Genomic DNA, 14,444 nt, shown 5'->3' with positions numbered 1-14,444 from the left:
CGTGGGGAGTGGAAAAATCTATTTCCTTCGCTCTCCTCTCATTCACACACTCGCGGTGAGCGCACGCCTGACCTTTCTGCCTCTGAGCCCCATGCTAATCAAGCCCTACGTCCTTCCTGCGCGACGATCCTCGCTAACCTCCTCCTCGCGCGCTGTCAGACACAGGCAGGGTGGGAACAGCTCCGCTGGAGAGTCATTTTCACCTGCACAGCCTCTGTAGGTGTGTCTTCCCACATGGGCGCCCCACCGAAGTGGGGAAAGGCAGGGCAGTATGGGGTTCGTAGCGCTGCGCTTGAATGGAGAAGCGCTGTCTCTGACAGCTAGCAAGCTTCAGCTGGACCAGTGCGCTTTTTCAGCCCGAGTGACAGCCGGCAGCGCCAGCACCAGGAATCCATGTGCTCTCGTAGCTGTCTGAATGGTGAGGAGAGACAGGCCCAACACTAATGACCTACCTGCACCAGGAGGCTCAGTGTAGCAACCATCCACAGAAGACATTCATATCTCTTTAGTGTGGGTACAAGGTACACTATATATCCAAATGTTTGTGAACACCCCTTCTAATGAATGCATTCAGCTACTTTATGTTGCACCCATTGTAGACACAGATTTTGCCTAGTCCCTGCCAAAAGAATAGGACTCTCTGGAGCAGATAAACATGAACCTATTGGCACCATGCCTAATGCCAGGCGTGGGCTAGAGGAGTGTAAAACACCCCAGCATTGAGCTGTGGAGGAGTGGAACTGCGTTCTCTGGAATGATGGCGCTCTTGTCTGTGAATGCAACCACAGTAATGCTCTAAAATCTAGTAGAGAACCCTCCCTGGAACAGTAGAGACTTTTTAATACACTTGATTTTGAAGGAATCAATGAATGAGCAGGTGTCCCAATACTTTTGTCCATATAATGAAGTCATGCCAATTGATATATCTTAGATATCCATTACTTGTTAAATCTATTAGCCAATTATTTTTTATTTGATTGACAACATTTGACATAAGGGGGGGACTGCATGAATATTGCATGATTTTTCACTGACATATTCCTTCGCAACTAAAGACAAAACTGAGATCCAGAAATGCTGGAAACGGTAGTCTTGCATGAAGTTCCTATTACAGAATCCTTATAATGAAATCACACCAGGAATGAAATTCACACGTCCAGGACAAAAAAAAGAAAGAAAAAAAGTCAAATGCCACCTGCACCACAAGGCCCAACTCTACCTGCACTGTGGGGCCTTGCACTCGCAGTTAGCGAAACACTCCCCACGCACAAACTTAATGACTTCTACTGTACCTGCACCAACAGGCCCTCTTCTCCCCAGTGACCTGCAGCTACCTGCGCCATGAGTCACTACACCGCCAAACCCTGCACACTACATCTGGACCCCAGAGCAATAAATAACCTCTCTAAATATGACCATGTGCAACACACCAGCGCATGTTACATCACCCACCCTAATAAAGGAGGTGGGCGAGAGAAACAGAGACATACTGTACTGTTCAAAAGTTTGGAATAAGTTGTCTTATTAATATCTCCTCCCATTTTAGAAATACCAGTAGTATATACTAGATATTATAGAACATTATAAACATTACAGACTACAACAAAAGTAATTTAATGATCAAATATATCAGTTTGGAAATACACTTTATAGACAAAAGTATTGGGACACCTGCTCATTTATTGTTTCTTCCAAAATCTTTTTTTGGAGTCTCTTCTGTTCAGGGAAGGCTTTAAACTAGATGTTGGAGCATTGCTGTGAGAATTGAATTGCATTCAGCTACAAGAGCATTAGTGAAGCCAGGATGTTGAATGATTAGCACCCCACCTCATCCCCAACTCCTCAACTCATCCCAAACTTATAAGATTGGATGAAGTACCATCATTCCACTGCTCCACAGCTCAGTGCTGGGGGATTTATAACCCTCTATCCCATGTCTGGCATTGGGCATGGTGCCAATAAGTTCATGCTTATAAGCGGTGTGTGTGCGCATTTGCGACAGAAATGGAGGCATCTTAAAGTAGCTGAAGGCATTCATTGGAAGGGGTGTCCACAAACATTTAGACAAATGGTGTGTGACCCATTCTGGATTTACTTGAACCCCCTTCACAAGATATGCATATCTTAACCTTTAAAAACATTAGAAAAAACATTAGAAAACATTAGAAAAAAAAAAAAAAACAGTGATTCCAGTCTTTTGAAAAGTGACTCAGACACAGGATGGGTTGGACGTGAGAACTTGGAGTTTGGACGGAAGGATGGAATGAGAGACAGAGGGAAGGATGAAGAGGGGGTCAGAAGGAGGGGAGGTGATGGCAAGGCTGGAGCCCACATGGCGCCTCCGCATGCGGCTGTGGCGCTCCAGTGAGCAGGGAGGCCTGCCGAGCCCAGAGCCAGCCAGCCTGCCAAACAGGCCCAAATCACCACCGAGAAAATTAATACCTCCATCCATCCATCCCAACGAGCCAGGCCCAGCTAAACACACACTCTTAAACACACAGCCATCCATCAGCCCGCTCACTATCAACACAGCTAATCAACTAAACACACATCACGCACACAAACACACTCATACAGAGTCTATCATAAATAACCAGCCGAGGAAAGTAGCCCACAATTGCCTCCTATATCTGCACATCTGTATTAACAGGATTGCACACACACACACACACACACACACACACACACACATACAAAGAGGCAGGAATAAGGAATGATTGGATGACGGGCTAACTGTTTAACTATGCAGAGTTCTTCCATTTTTTATCATTCTCTATCTTGCTTTGCTCTTCATCTGTCAGATAATGATCTGGTTGTATCATCACCGGTGTTTTGAGCAACTCTTTCCACCTGAATCATATCTGAGCACTCAGTGTGTGCTGAATCTGCGGATATTCGCTCTGCTGTATCTCAAGGGCATATTAAGCAGTGGAGAGCTTAACGGTTTAACTGAGCTAATGACTCAAGTGAAGAGTCACCTCACTTGACCGTGCGCTCAACATGCTAATCAATAGCACATTTACAGACTCTCCTACTCCTGCTCATTAAACGTGTCAACTCCTGAACGGAACCGTCGCTCCACGAGTCCAACACACCTGAGTACAGATCATGTGATGTGCCAGTCACACTCACATCACAGGTTTTTGATTTTCTTTCATATGTCATTGCTGTCACAAAAAAAACTTTATCTGTAACATGTCATCTTTACAGGAGAAGAAAAAACCCTTCTTAACTTCCAATGGAAGTTAATGTAAAAGGGAATTTTGCAGCATTTCTAGAGATATGTTTTGTCACAATATATTAAAATGGCACCCAATTTAAAAACCATTTCTCTTATTTACTTTTAGGAAACCCAGCCATGACAATTTGCTAGTTTTTGTCATTGTCATTTACCACCCATTAGCTAGGTTTCCACAATGCCACCATCCTTATGAGGGGGAAGACGAGCATGTGTTTCCTTTAAGACACATACAGCCAACCAGTCTTTTCAAACTACCACTAATGAAATGTTACTACACTGCTGAACATGCCAATTCTGTTACGCTTGCTAATAGACACAAGTGTTGGCTAGTATCATGTTGAGTGGTGGGGGAGGCTTTCTTACTATCTTAATTATGCTCTCTCAGCCTGCCAGCCATTGATGCCTTTGGCATCACCAAGGATCGAACTTGCAATATCCCAACCAGATGGCCAACGCTTAGACAGTTGTTCCATCCAGTACATATATATGTAGCTTTTCTCAATTTTGCAGGAGCTTCAAACTTTTGCCCTAACCTTAAGCTGCATAACCAAAAAGTTAAAAGCTGCCCTTTCAGTTAAAAACCAAATTCCCAAAGTCAAAACCCCTTTGTTGTCACTGTGTTTGCTGTTATTTCAACAATGTCAGGACATTTGTACTGAAAATGTACTTCATTTGTCTTCAAAATGTATGCCCCTCTTCACACACACACACACACACACACACACAGTCATACACATTCTGTGCTGCATCCCAGTCTCCCCTTGTGCGAGCGCTGGCAGCTGGCTGGAATATACAGTATGCTCACTCGACGCGTGTGTCAGCACCCATCAGCATCTGAGCTCGAGTTTCACCCACACACAGCAAACAGACCAGCCTAAAAAACACACACGGCCGCTCTGACAAACAAACAACACGAAAAAAAAAAACACACACATCAGCGTACAAAGACAGAAAAGTCATCATTTCTGATTGCCCTCTAAGGCCTTCTAAGCCTTAGTTTTTGAAGAGCGAGTAAAAAGATAAATGCTCTGAGCTGAAACACTGACAACACAGACTGATTGTAGAACGTTTAAAGAGTAGAAAAAGAAGAGGTTGTATCTGTAAATACAGCCATTAAGCTGTTACACTCCAATTACTAACCTGTTAGAGTGAGAATGATACAATCTCTAAATGCTGGCAGTCACAAGACCAGTGCTTAGGTGGCCTGATGTGAAATTAGCATGAAGACAGAAATACAGAAAAACCAGCGAGAGTCCGAGTGAAACTGGAGCCAATAACACTATGGCTCTGGAGTACTGAGGCTGAGTGTGTGTTTACGGCCATATAAAGTGCAATGAAATGAGCTGCCTGATCATATTGCTGATCTTTAATAGAGAGAAAAGGCTGATCTGTCCAATCTGCTATACAGCAAGCCACCACACCACTCAATACCTTCTGCGCACGCATTTGTTTGCATGTCTATGCCGAGCAAACCCAAACACGCCTGCCCTGCCTCCCTCCCTCTGTCTTGCTTTCTGCCCCTCCGTTTTTTCTCAACCTGACGAGAGCGGGCTCGGACGGACTGATTTACAACATGCCTGGCCCTCCATCCAAGCCTGTGCCTCCCGAAAGACACGGGGGGCTGAATCCAATCTCCCACTGACCTTGGGTCTGAAGGACAGAGGCAGAGAGGGTGAGAGAGAGAGGGAGAGAGAGAGAGAGGAGTGAGGGGAGGGAAAAGAACTAAAGTACATCATCTGTTTTCTCTGGCGCTGAAAAAACAAATGCTTTTAGTGGGATTGAGGACACATCGTCCTCTCAAATTTAGCTGAGAGCACCAGGGACTTCACCAAACCGGTTATTTCAATCCCCCAAATCACTCCGCATCCAACAAGCAGCGCCAAGTCTGAGGTCTAAACAACCCTAACATAACCCCAACAGAGCCACTGAGAGCAGCACAGAGGAGCTGAATTGAAGAAAAAAAAACTTTACAGCACAAATACGTTGGAAATGCATCTTCGATGACTTCGAACACAAGGAAACCCATAACATTCCATGCATTCTCACACACATCACATCCAGGATAAGAGCAGCAGAACTAAAAGGTCTCTGACAGGAGTCTTTCTGAGGGGGCTCTGATTTCTTATATATGATTTGTGGAAAATTAAAAAAAATGTGATTACTATAATTATTGGTTAGATTTTGCAATTGCAGTCGATAATTACCATCCCACACTTTACTGCCCTATTAAAGGGCTTGAACACACACTTCTGCACGTACAGGCACTAGTGCTGGTCATTTTCAACCCACATAATGAAAGGCACCCTGTCTAGGTAGGAATGACTGTACTACTGACTGAGAGCCCGTTTACATCTGGTCACGTCATTCGTCTCAATAATCAGGATTACATCTTACACAGAAACTGGATTAAATAGCCAGAGATGTGGGTATGTGGGTAAAATCTTATTAGGGTACAATCCAGATGACTGAAGTGACCAGGTGTAAAAGGGTATATATAAGGGATGCACTGCTATCTGCTGATAGCAATGGTGATGCCTTATTATTAATAACATGTAGAAATGTCTACCTGGATTATCAATACCGAAATATATATATATATATGGCTTTCTAAACTCAATGCACATTGCATTATGAATATGGATTACATGTCTGAATGGGGTTTTCTTCTTCTATAGTAACACTACAGGCTGCTACAGATTCCAAAAAGATGTTCAGCATTACAAATTATGAAACCCACAGAAATATCATATTAGGCCAAAGCATAAGATCATGCATGTTATGAGCATCATAAAGCATCATTCCAGAAGGCAACAGCTCAAATTCGCCGAATGCTAAATGGCAGAGCCAAACAAATGATGACCTGCTTAGTTGAAAGGATGGCTGAGTGGGTGATGGAAAAAGCGCATATATCCCTGGGTGGAGGGCCGGGTGAGTGACTCAGGAATAGAGTGGGTGAGTTAGTCGTAAACACTTTCAGCAATATGGTGCGCGACCGTGCCTGCAACTTAGATCCTTGAAAAGACGAGAGAGTGAGAGTGCGCGAGAGAGCGAGAGTAAGTGTATGAATGTGTGGTGTGTGTGTGTATGTGTGTGTGAGGCCGCGGAGGCTGCGGTGCGCTGAGATGCAAATGAAGTGGGCGCCCACATCACACAGAGCTTTATTACCATCTGCTCGTACACATGCTTATTAGCTTAGCCACGACATGCACGTCCTTTTCAATAGCTGGGTCTAAAGGCCTGTGGGTAACATTACCGCTCTGCAGCTTTCTCCTCACAAAGGAATCACTCCCACTCACCCTCTAGCTCTAGCTCACCTCACCAAAAGGAGAAAATGCAAGAGCCTTCTGATCACAGATCAAACCGCATTGATTTTTAAAGAGGAAATCAATTGCCCTATCCATGCTCCGCCCACAAACCTGCTCTTTAGTACCAACTGTTGAGAGGGTGAATAAGCATTTCAGAACATAAACAAAAAATAATAATAAATCATCGGCTAAATTCATGTTGGAGTTCCATATCTGGTCAAAACAGCATGTGTTTGAAACGAAACTAGACAACAAATGGGCCATATAAACACATTTTATTTACACTTGTGTCAAATGTGGACATGCATCTCCCTCGGAGGTGCATCTCAGGCCACCTCCAAGGGGTGTTTGAATGATCCGATCATTATCTGCGTGTGTTTACACCTGACCTTTTATCTGTATGTAAAATCCACGTGAAATCCAATGTGATCCAATTACTGAAAAGTTCCAAAATGCTCAGAACCGTTTCTACAAACTAACACATTTCTGGGTGGGATAGGGATTGAACAACTAGGGGTATGGCTCTCAAGGACGCCTGGACATTTAAAAAGTGCCGCAATCACTGCAATAACTGGGTACTTAAGCAATAGTTAGCCCTCCTCACACTGAGCACGGGATGTGGGTGAAGGGAACTGCTGTTGATTAAATACCTTCAGCGTCATTGTCACACACAAAGCAACACACACTCTTCAGCAGACATGCCTTAACTAATGGGTAAACTTTCCTGCATAGTGTAGTGTTCTGCACGCTGTTATTTACTCCTCCCTATACAAATCCACGGTCGGAGGTACCTGGTACAGAGAAAGCTGTGTGTAAGGCTTTTACGTAGAGTTTGCATTAATCCGTGTCTAAGAAAAAAGACCACCAAGGCACAACCAGAACATGCTCTCCATTTGCACAGGGTTTACATGTGTGTGCTTGCTGTGCCTACAGGGTCCAGCAGGGGGGGCTGGTGCCTGACTAAAGCGGGAGTACAGAAGAGAGGTGAAACCTGACATGAAACCACAGAGAGAAAGAGAGAGAGAGAGAGAGAGAGAGAGAGAGGGAGAGAGAGAGAGAGAAAGAGTGCACAGAGGACAGGAAGAGAACAGAACTTGACCTCAGATCAGATGTGTGTTTTGACAGTGTTTAAAGAAGCTGGCTGTTTGCTTTAGTTTAGACTTGGCACTGTGAGATTCTCAGAGAGGGCAGTTGGCCATTCTGTAGGCTACCTCTCACATGTATTTACACATATAAACCCAGAGCACGCACTCTACTGCAGGCCTGCAAAAAGACCTCAACCTCTATAGTACTCTCTCTCTCTCTATCCCTCTGTATCTCTCTCCCTCTCTCTTTCTCACTGCAAGGACATCATTGGCAAATGAAATCGCCTTAAATCTAGTCAATACATATCAAATTCATCATTTTGCTGTAAAATAATTGAAGATACATTTCTAGACATTTGTATTAATTTATATATATATATGAATTTTATCAAGTGAAATCTCCTTATATAGACAGGAGTGTCAAATGGTTATCTGATATATATGCAATACTTAAGAAAACATGATTTTTACCAGCATTTACCAGAAGTCAATGATTCAACATATCATGATATTCGTAATACACTCTGTGTATCCAGGACTGGGGTAAAATAAATAATATTGGACAAATATAATCTGCCTCTTTCATGGCCTTTTGTGACACTGCATGTGTTGAAGAGAATTAACTGACTCACTATGAATGAAGCATCATCATCTGTGCAGTTGGGCAGGTGTGCCTAGACCTGCACAACACATGCCTGTGTACATGTTCTGGTGTAAATCTGTGCATAGCGTCTCACGGCAGTCTCTTTTTTTTAGACACTCTGCATACTGAATGTGTGTATACATGAGTGTGTATTGCTATGTGTATTTCGTGTGTGTCCTGCGCAGCGCTTTTCCACTGTGACATGATCCAGAAAGTGAAGAGTGAAGGAGAAGCAGCGTTTACACCCTGGACCCTGTAAATGATAAATCATCACCTATTAAAACAATAATGGAATATGTGCTTCTTCTTCTTTACTTCTTCTCTGCACTAATGAGATGCTAATGAGCCGCCCTGGGCTGCGGGGTTAATGGAATCCATATTTTCAATTAAAATCTCCCTCTCTCTCTCTCTCTCTCTCTCTCTCTCTCTCTCTCTGTGTCTCTCACTGAGAGAACAACAACATCGCCATTGCCACAAACAGGCCCTTGTTCGCCGAAGTAAACAGACCCAATTAATTTTGTCTCACCATCTCTCTCCCAATCGCTCCCTCAGTCTCTCTGTCTCTCTCTCTCTCTCTCTCTCTCTCTCTCTCTCTCTCTCTCCTTTGCTCTTTTTGAATGTGCTAGTTTCATGTGTCACAGAGTCGCCGAGAGATGCGATCAAATGAGCTGGCATCTGAGTCAGTGACTCGAGCACCGAGGCCCACTCGTCAACAAGAGGCAAGAAGGCCATTAAGAATAGAGAGAAAGAGAGAGTGAAGCGAGAGTGTACGAGAGAGAGAGGGAGAGTGCGCGCGAGAGAGGGAGAGAGAGAGCCTCTCTCTAGAGTTTAATTCTCGGCCTCATCTGTTCCAGCTGCGTTCTACACACATTCTTCTCCTCTCTAATTCTGGATCACACTAGCTTCAAATAGCAGCGCTCCCATTGGGCCAACTTATAGCAGATTACTGAAAGTGGAGGGTGAAGTGCTTTGCACACTTTTGCTGAGATCAGCTGTGAATGTGTCCCCCGCTGCCGCTGAACTCCACTGCCTGCGCTATATCAAACACAGCCACGCTGCTGCCGTTTAAGCCGGACTCCCGGTCTGGCCACCCAAAGCTCCGACGCTTCGGGTCAGGGGGTGCTGGTCGGGAGCAAATAGCGGGCCGGCTTTAAGCTAAACAGCTTTCCTACATCAAAGGGTTGAGCTTTTCCTCCTCTTTCAACTAGGCTGGCGGTTCCACACACACGCCCACACACTCCCATGCATACACACACACATATGCATGTTTTATTCCTACATCAAGCACACAGTCAAGTTCACTATAATGAGCTCCTACATCCGTAAGTGTTGCGTTCAGTTTACTCGATTCTAACGTTCACAATCTGCCTCATATAAATAACATTCAGGACTTCTCTGTTGTCTTTAAGTATGGGGATATATGTGTTGTTTATTAATATACATCGATTATTGATGATTATAGATTTGTACTTTATGAAGCTAGTTAAATCAGGGCTTTACGTATGCTTTTCAGCGTACAGTTGAGATAGAGAGACGTTGAAAGGTACACATTGTGCACCCAAATGAAGTGCATGTAGATTGCTTTCCATGTCATTCACTAACACTGCTACTTTTTATTCTTGCATTCTCTCTCTCTCTCTCTCTCTCTCTCTCTCTCTCTCTCTTCGCCTTCTGCCATCTTCAGTGTCTGTTCTCTTCTTCCTCCTTCATTTTTCACTCCTCTCTCCTCTCCCCATATGGAGCTGTTCACACCATTCTTGCACACACCCCAGGGGGGCAACCGATTACTGTGCTGAGGACCGAGATACCGAGAGAAACGAGGAAGAAAGTGAAGGAGGGGTGAGATCCTTTATAGATGCCTGTGAGTACACCGGAGGGAGGGAAAGAGAGAGGTCGCATTTCAGAATTGTTCTTCAATTGTTTAAGAGTTGAGTTCATGTGAATTCAGTTTGGTTAAGTTCACTGAAATACAGTTCAGTTCATTTAAAGTCAGGTCAATTTAAGTTGAGTTTAGTTGAGTTAAATTGAACTGAACCGACCTGGACTGAACTGAACTGAATCAGCCTGAATTCACATGAACGAAACGATCTGAACTGAACTGAACCGTATCAAAATGAACATAAACAAACTGAATTCAAATGAACGGAACTGAACTCAATCAACAGAGTCAAAAGTCTTAGTTACTTTTGGCTGATAACTTCTTTTCCCTCTTTTTTTCTTATTGGTTCAACGATGCATTTGCAAGCATGTGTCCATATATGGTCATGCCAATAAAGCTTACTGAATTGAATACTGAATAGAGAGAGAGGAAGACGGAGGGAGGCAGAGAGAATGACAAAGAGAGACAGAGAGCCCCTTGAATTCCAGATAATAGCTTGTGCTGCTGAAATTTTGCATTTGGGAGGATAAGTTTGAGCGATCTGTTTGACAATGGCTGTCTATTTCGCTCCCCTTCATTTTTCCGAATCAAAGTCAATCTACTCATCCAAAAGAAAAAAAAAGTTGTACTGGGGCATTTCTGCACCACCCACACACCAACACACACACACACACATACAATGTGCACATACCCCCCCCCCCTCCCCCCTCCTGCCACACACGTTATACAAAGTCAGAGAAAAGAAGGTTGCCATTTTGGAGACAAAAGCACGGAGCAATTCACTCCTTAATTGCCACCATGGGAACATGTGGCCACTGCAGGCTGGATCATGCCAATCACACGCCATCTGCGGAGACAATGTGCTACAGGCTCCCCCCGCTGTTCCCCTCATTCTGCTCCGCTTGCACACAAATGCACAAACGCGTGCGCACACTCCTACTCTCCCCGCACTCGCGCTCGGGGTCATTCAGCGGCTCTGTTCCCTCAGCGTCCTTCCGAATAGAGAGCTTTCGGAGGAAGCGTTTGCCTTCTCCCCTTCTAGTACTCCACCTATCTAAATACAAGCACGGAGCACCGGCATCACTCAGACACCCTTCAATTATTCATGGTGCCGGAGCCTCAGACAAAACAAGCACTTTGTCTCTCCAATGAAATGCAAATCTTATAAATATTGGCAATTTGAGCAATTTACTCAGGGAGGCAAATTAGACTAAACTGCAGGCTTGTAAATAGGGGAATGCATGCACACACACACACACATGCACACACACACACACACATACCAATGCTCATAGACAAGTACATAGAAAAAGTAAGCATATATTCACATGTGGGTGCACATGTAACATGCAAGGAAACACACATTTTAGAACACACACACATAAACAACCATAAAAGTACACTAAACAAACACATATGCATGTACATGGACAGATACAGACACACATGCATATGCGTGCAGACACACACACACACACACACACACACACAAACACACTCGCATGCGCATACCTATACAAACAGACACAAAAGCACCCAAGAATGCATATACTTATGTACACACAGAAACATGTTCACACATGAACACAGATCATACAAACATATACATGTGTGTGGACACACACACACATGCACACACACTCACAAAGATGATTCAGTCATCAAGAGAAGGCATTTAAAAGCAGCAATCCATTCAGATGACACTGTCAAGCCTGTGTCAATCATCCTAGTCACCATCATCTCGCATCTCGCTCAAACGTCAGTGCTACTTGTGTGACCTACACACACACGCACACACATACACACACACATTCTGGAAAGATGTTAGTATGCTACTATCAGGTTTAAGCCTGGAGTCGCCCTGTACACACGCCATGAATCATCTCACTTCCGTAACCTTCTGCACTTTCCACGTAACCGCCTCAACACCTTTACCCCATGCACACGCTCTTACACACTTACACACACACACACGTGCGCGACTCTCCACAGTGCCCAAGTCTCTTACCTGTCTCCTGAGACAGTGCTTTAGCCCTGGCGCTGGTGTTGCCTGAGTGGTGCATGGCTCCGGCCGTGCGAGCTCCACTCCCTCTTTCTCTCTCCTCTCTCTCTTTCTCTCTGTCTCTCTTTCTCCACGCGGCTCCCTCAGATTTCAGCACCGCGGACAGCGGCTGCCAGGAAATGCGAGCGAAAGGACCTCGGTGCCCTCTCAATCCCTCTCACTTAACTTCTCTCCCACTCTCATCGCATACGCGTGCACACACACGCACGCACACTCATTGTCACACACATGCATAGGGCACGCGTGCCGCTTCTGCCTCCTGCCGTAGTAGTTCCGCGATGGAGGGGTCGAGCGAGGGCTGGAGATGCAGATAAAAGTAGGAGGAGGAGGAGGAGGAGGAGGAGGAGGAGAAGTAGGAGGAGGAGAAGTGAGGGATGGTCGTGAAAAAAAAAAGACAGAAAAAAACAGAGGGGGTTCCTTTTAGCCTCTGGAAGGCAGCGGGGACGAGCTGGAGATGCACATGGCTGTGGCTACGGGCGCCGTCTGAGAGCTGCGAGAATTATACAGGCTCTCCGCAGAGCGTGCGCGCGCGAGAGAGAGAGAGAGAGAGAGAGGGAGGGGGGTAGAGGGAGGAGGGAGATGGGGTGAGAGAGCAGGAGTGTGAGAGAGCGTGGAGGAGAGAAAAAGGGAGGAGGGTGACAGTAAGAGAGAGAGAGAGAGAAGCAGAGGGAGAAAAGCAGAGTCACAGAGAGAAAGAGATATGTGTGTGAGGGAGAGAGGCAGTGAGAGAGAGCAAGAGAGAGAGAGAGAGAGAGAAGCAGAGTCACAGAGTCAAAGAGAGAAAGCAATGAGTAGTGAGATAGAGGCAGCGATCAAGAGAGTGAGAAAAACACAAGCAGAGAAATAGACAGAAGGGGAGAGCAAGAGCGTGAGAGCTAGTGAGAAGCAGTGAGAGGAACGGAAAGAGAGAGAGAGAGAGAGAGAGAGAGAGAGAGAGAGAGAGAGAGAGAGCATGAGAGCAAGTCAGAATCGCAAAGCAGTCACAGAGTCAACGATTGGTGAGAAAAAGAGACAGAAGAAGCGTTCCAGAGAGAAGGAGAGCGCGAGAGCAAGTGAGAAGCAGTGAGAGGAACCGAGACACAGGGACAGACTTAAGGGGTGGCGGGAGAAGAGCATAGAAAGACAATGTGGGAAAGAGACAGAGCATGAAAGAGCAAGAGAGGAAAAAAAAGGAGACTTACAGAAATAGTGATAGAGTGAGAGAAAGAGAGAGAGAGAGAGAGAGAGAGAGTAAGAGAAAGAGTGATAAAAAGAGTGAGAGAAAGAGTGAGTGAGCACTGAAAACGACAAAGCTGGTTTAGCAAAGGCATAGAGATGAATAGAACGACAGATCCACAGAGGGAGTTTGTGTGATAGAAAACAAACGCTCTTCCATCCAGGCTAGCATGTGTCAAGCCGTGTTACGAAGACCACTGTTCACGTCCGTGCCTTAAACCACACGGACAGACTTTTACTTCTCTGCAGCATTTCCCTTTGGAGGTAAAAGCTTTCAGCGTCCGAGAAGACTGGCATGGCACACTGACAGCCTGACACAACAGGAAAACACACAGGAAAGCAACGGCACGTGATGTATGCTAAAAATACATAACCTATAATGTCACTGTGAGAACTGTGTGCAGGGAAAGTGCTGCAGGTCCAGAGTGCTGGGAAAAAAGAAGGGTACTGATGAAAACATACATTGAGATGAAGTGGCATAATTGAGCTAGGAGATGTCCCAGAATCCCCGATATGCATTAGTGAGACCCCTGCCTAAACATTCTGCCTTGGGCCCGGCTTCATTTACATCGTTCGGTGCCTATTTACATCCGCAGTACAACATATCCGAGTGGAATCCTGCATAATAGATGGTTACACGAAGATGGTGGCAAGCAGAGCACTTCAAAAAGGCAGAAGCATGACTAGAAAACATACAGCCAAGGTGATCCAGTTTAGTACACAAATAATGCATAACTGAGTGTAACTCTCAGTCTGAATGTCGCCACAAGGACAAAAGCCAAAGAACAGTAAAGTAGAGGTGGACAATATGGCAAAGAAATAGAACAGCATGATAGTGATGTGTGAAGAAGTTTTCACGATACCTCATAAGTATCACCATGTGTTTGGTTTTCTCCTGAAGTCTGCAATTAAACAGCAGCAGAACACTTAAAAAGAGCTTACGAGAGCACATATACAGCATTACTGCTGCTTAAAAAGGCAACTTTATAGGAGAAGAAAATACCTTCTAAAATT

The 14,444-nt window shown here is 44.9% G+C and overlaps 1 protein-coding gene across 7 annotated transcripts in view; it reads right to left on the bottom strand.

The window, feature by feature from the left end:
• Nucleotides 1-14,444, bottom strand: part of tenm2a (teneurin transmembrane protein 2a) — a 667,726-nt gene that overhangs the window by 181,360 nt on the left and 471,922 nt on the right. The window contains exon 1 of one of the 7 annotated variants that reach the window (XM_072664041.1): nucleotides 12,162-12,385. The exons of the other annotated variants lie outside the window; for them this stretch is intronic. Coding sequence (XP_072520142.1) covers nucleotides 12,162-12,216 — 55 coding nt within the window. The 5' untranslated portion in view covers nucleotides 12,217-12,385. Of the gene's footprint in view, nucleotides 1-12,161; nucleotides 12,386-14,444 lie in introns of those variants that run through there. 7 annotated transcript variants of the gene reach the window in all.

This window comes from Salminus brasiliensis, chromosome 19, assembly GCF_030463535.1.
Source record: "Salminus brasiliensis chromosome 19, fSalBra1.hap2, whole genome shotgun sequence".
In the NCBI taxonomy this organism is placed as follows: Eukaryota; Metazoa; Chordata; class Actinopteri; order Characiformes; family Bryconidae; genus Salminus; species Salminus brasiliensis.
The sequence above is the reverse complement of the archived record's forward strand: the minus strand, read 5'-3'. Positions and strand labels throughout refer to the sequence as shown.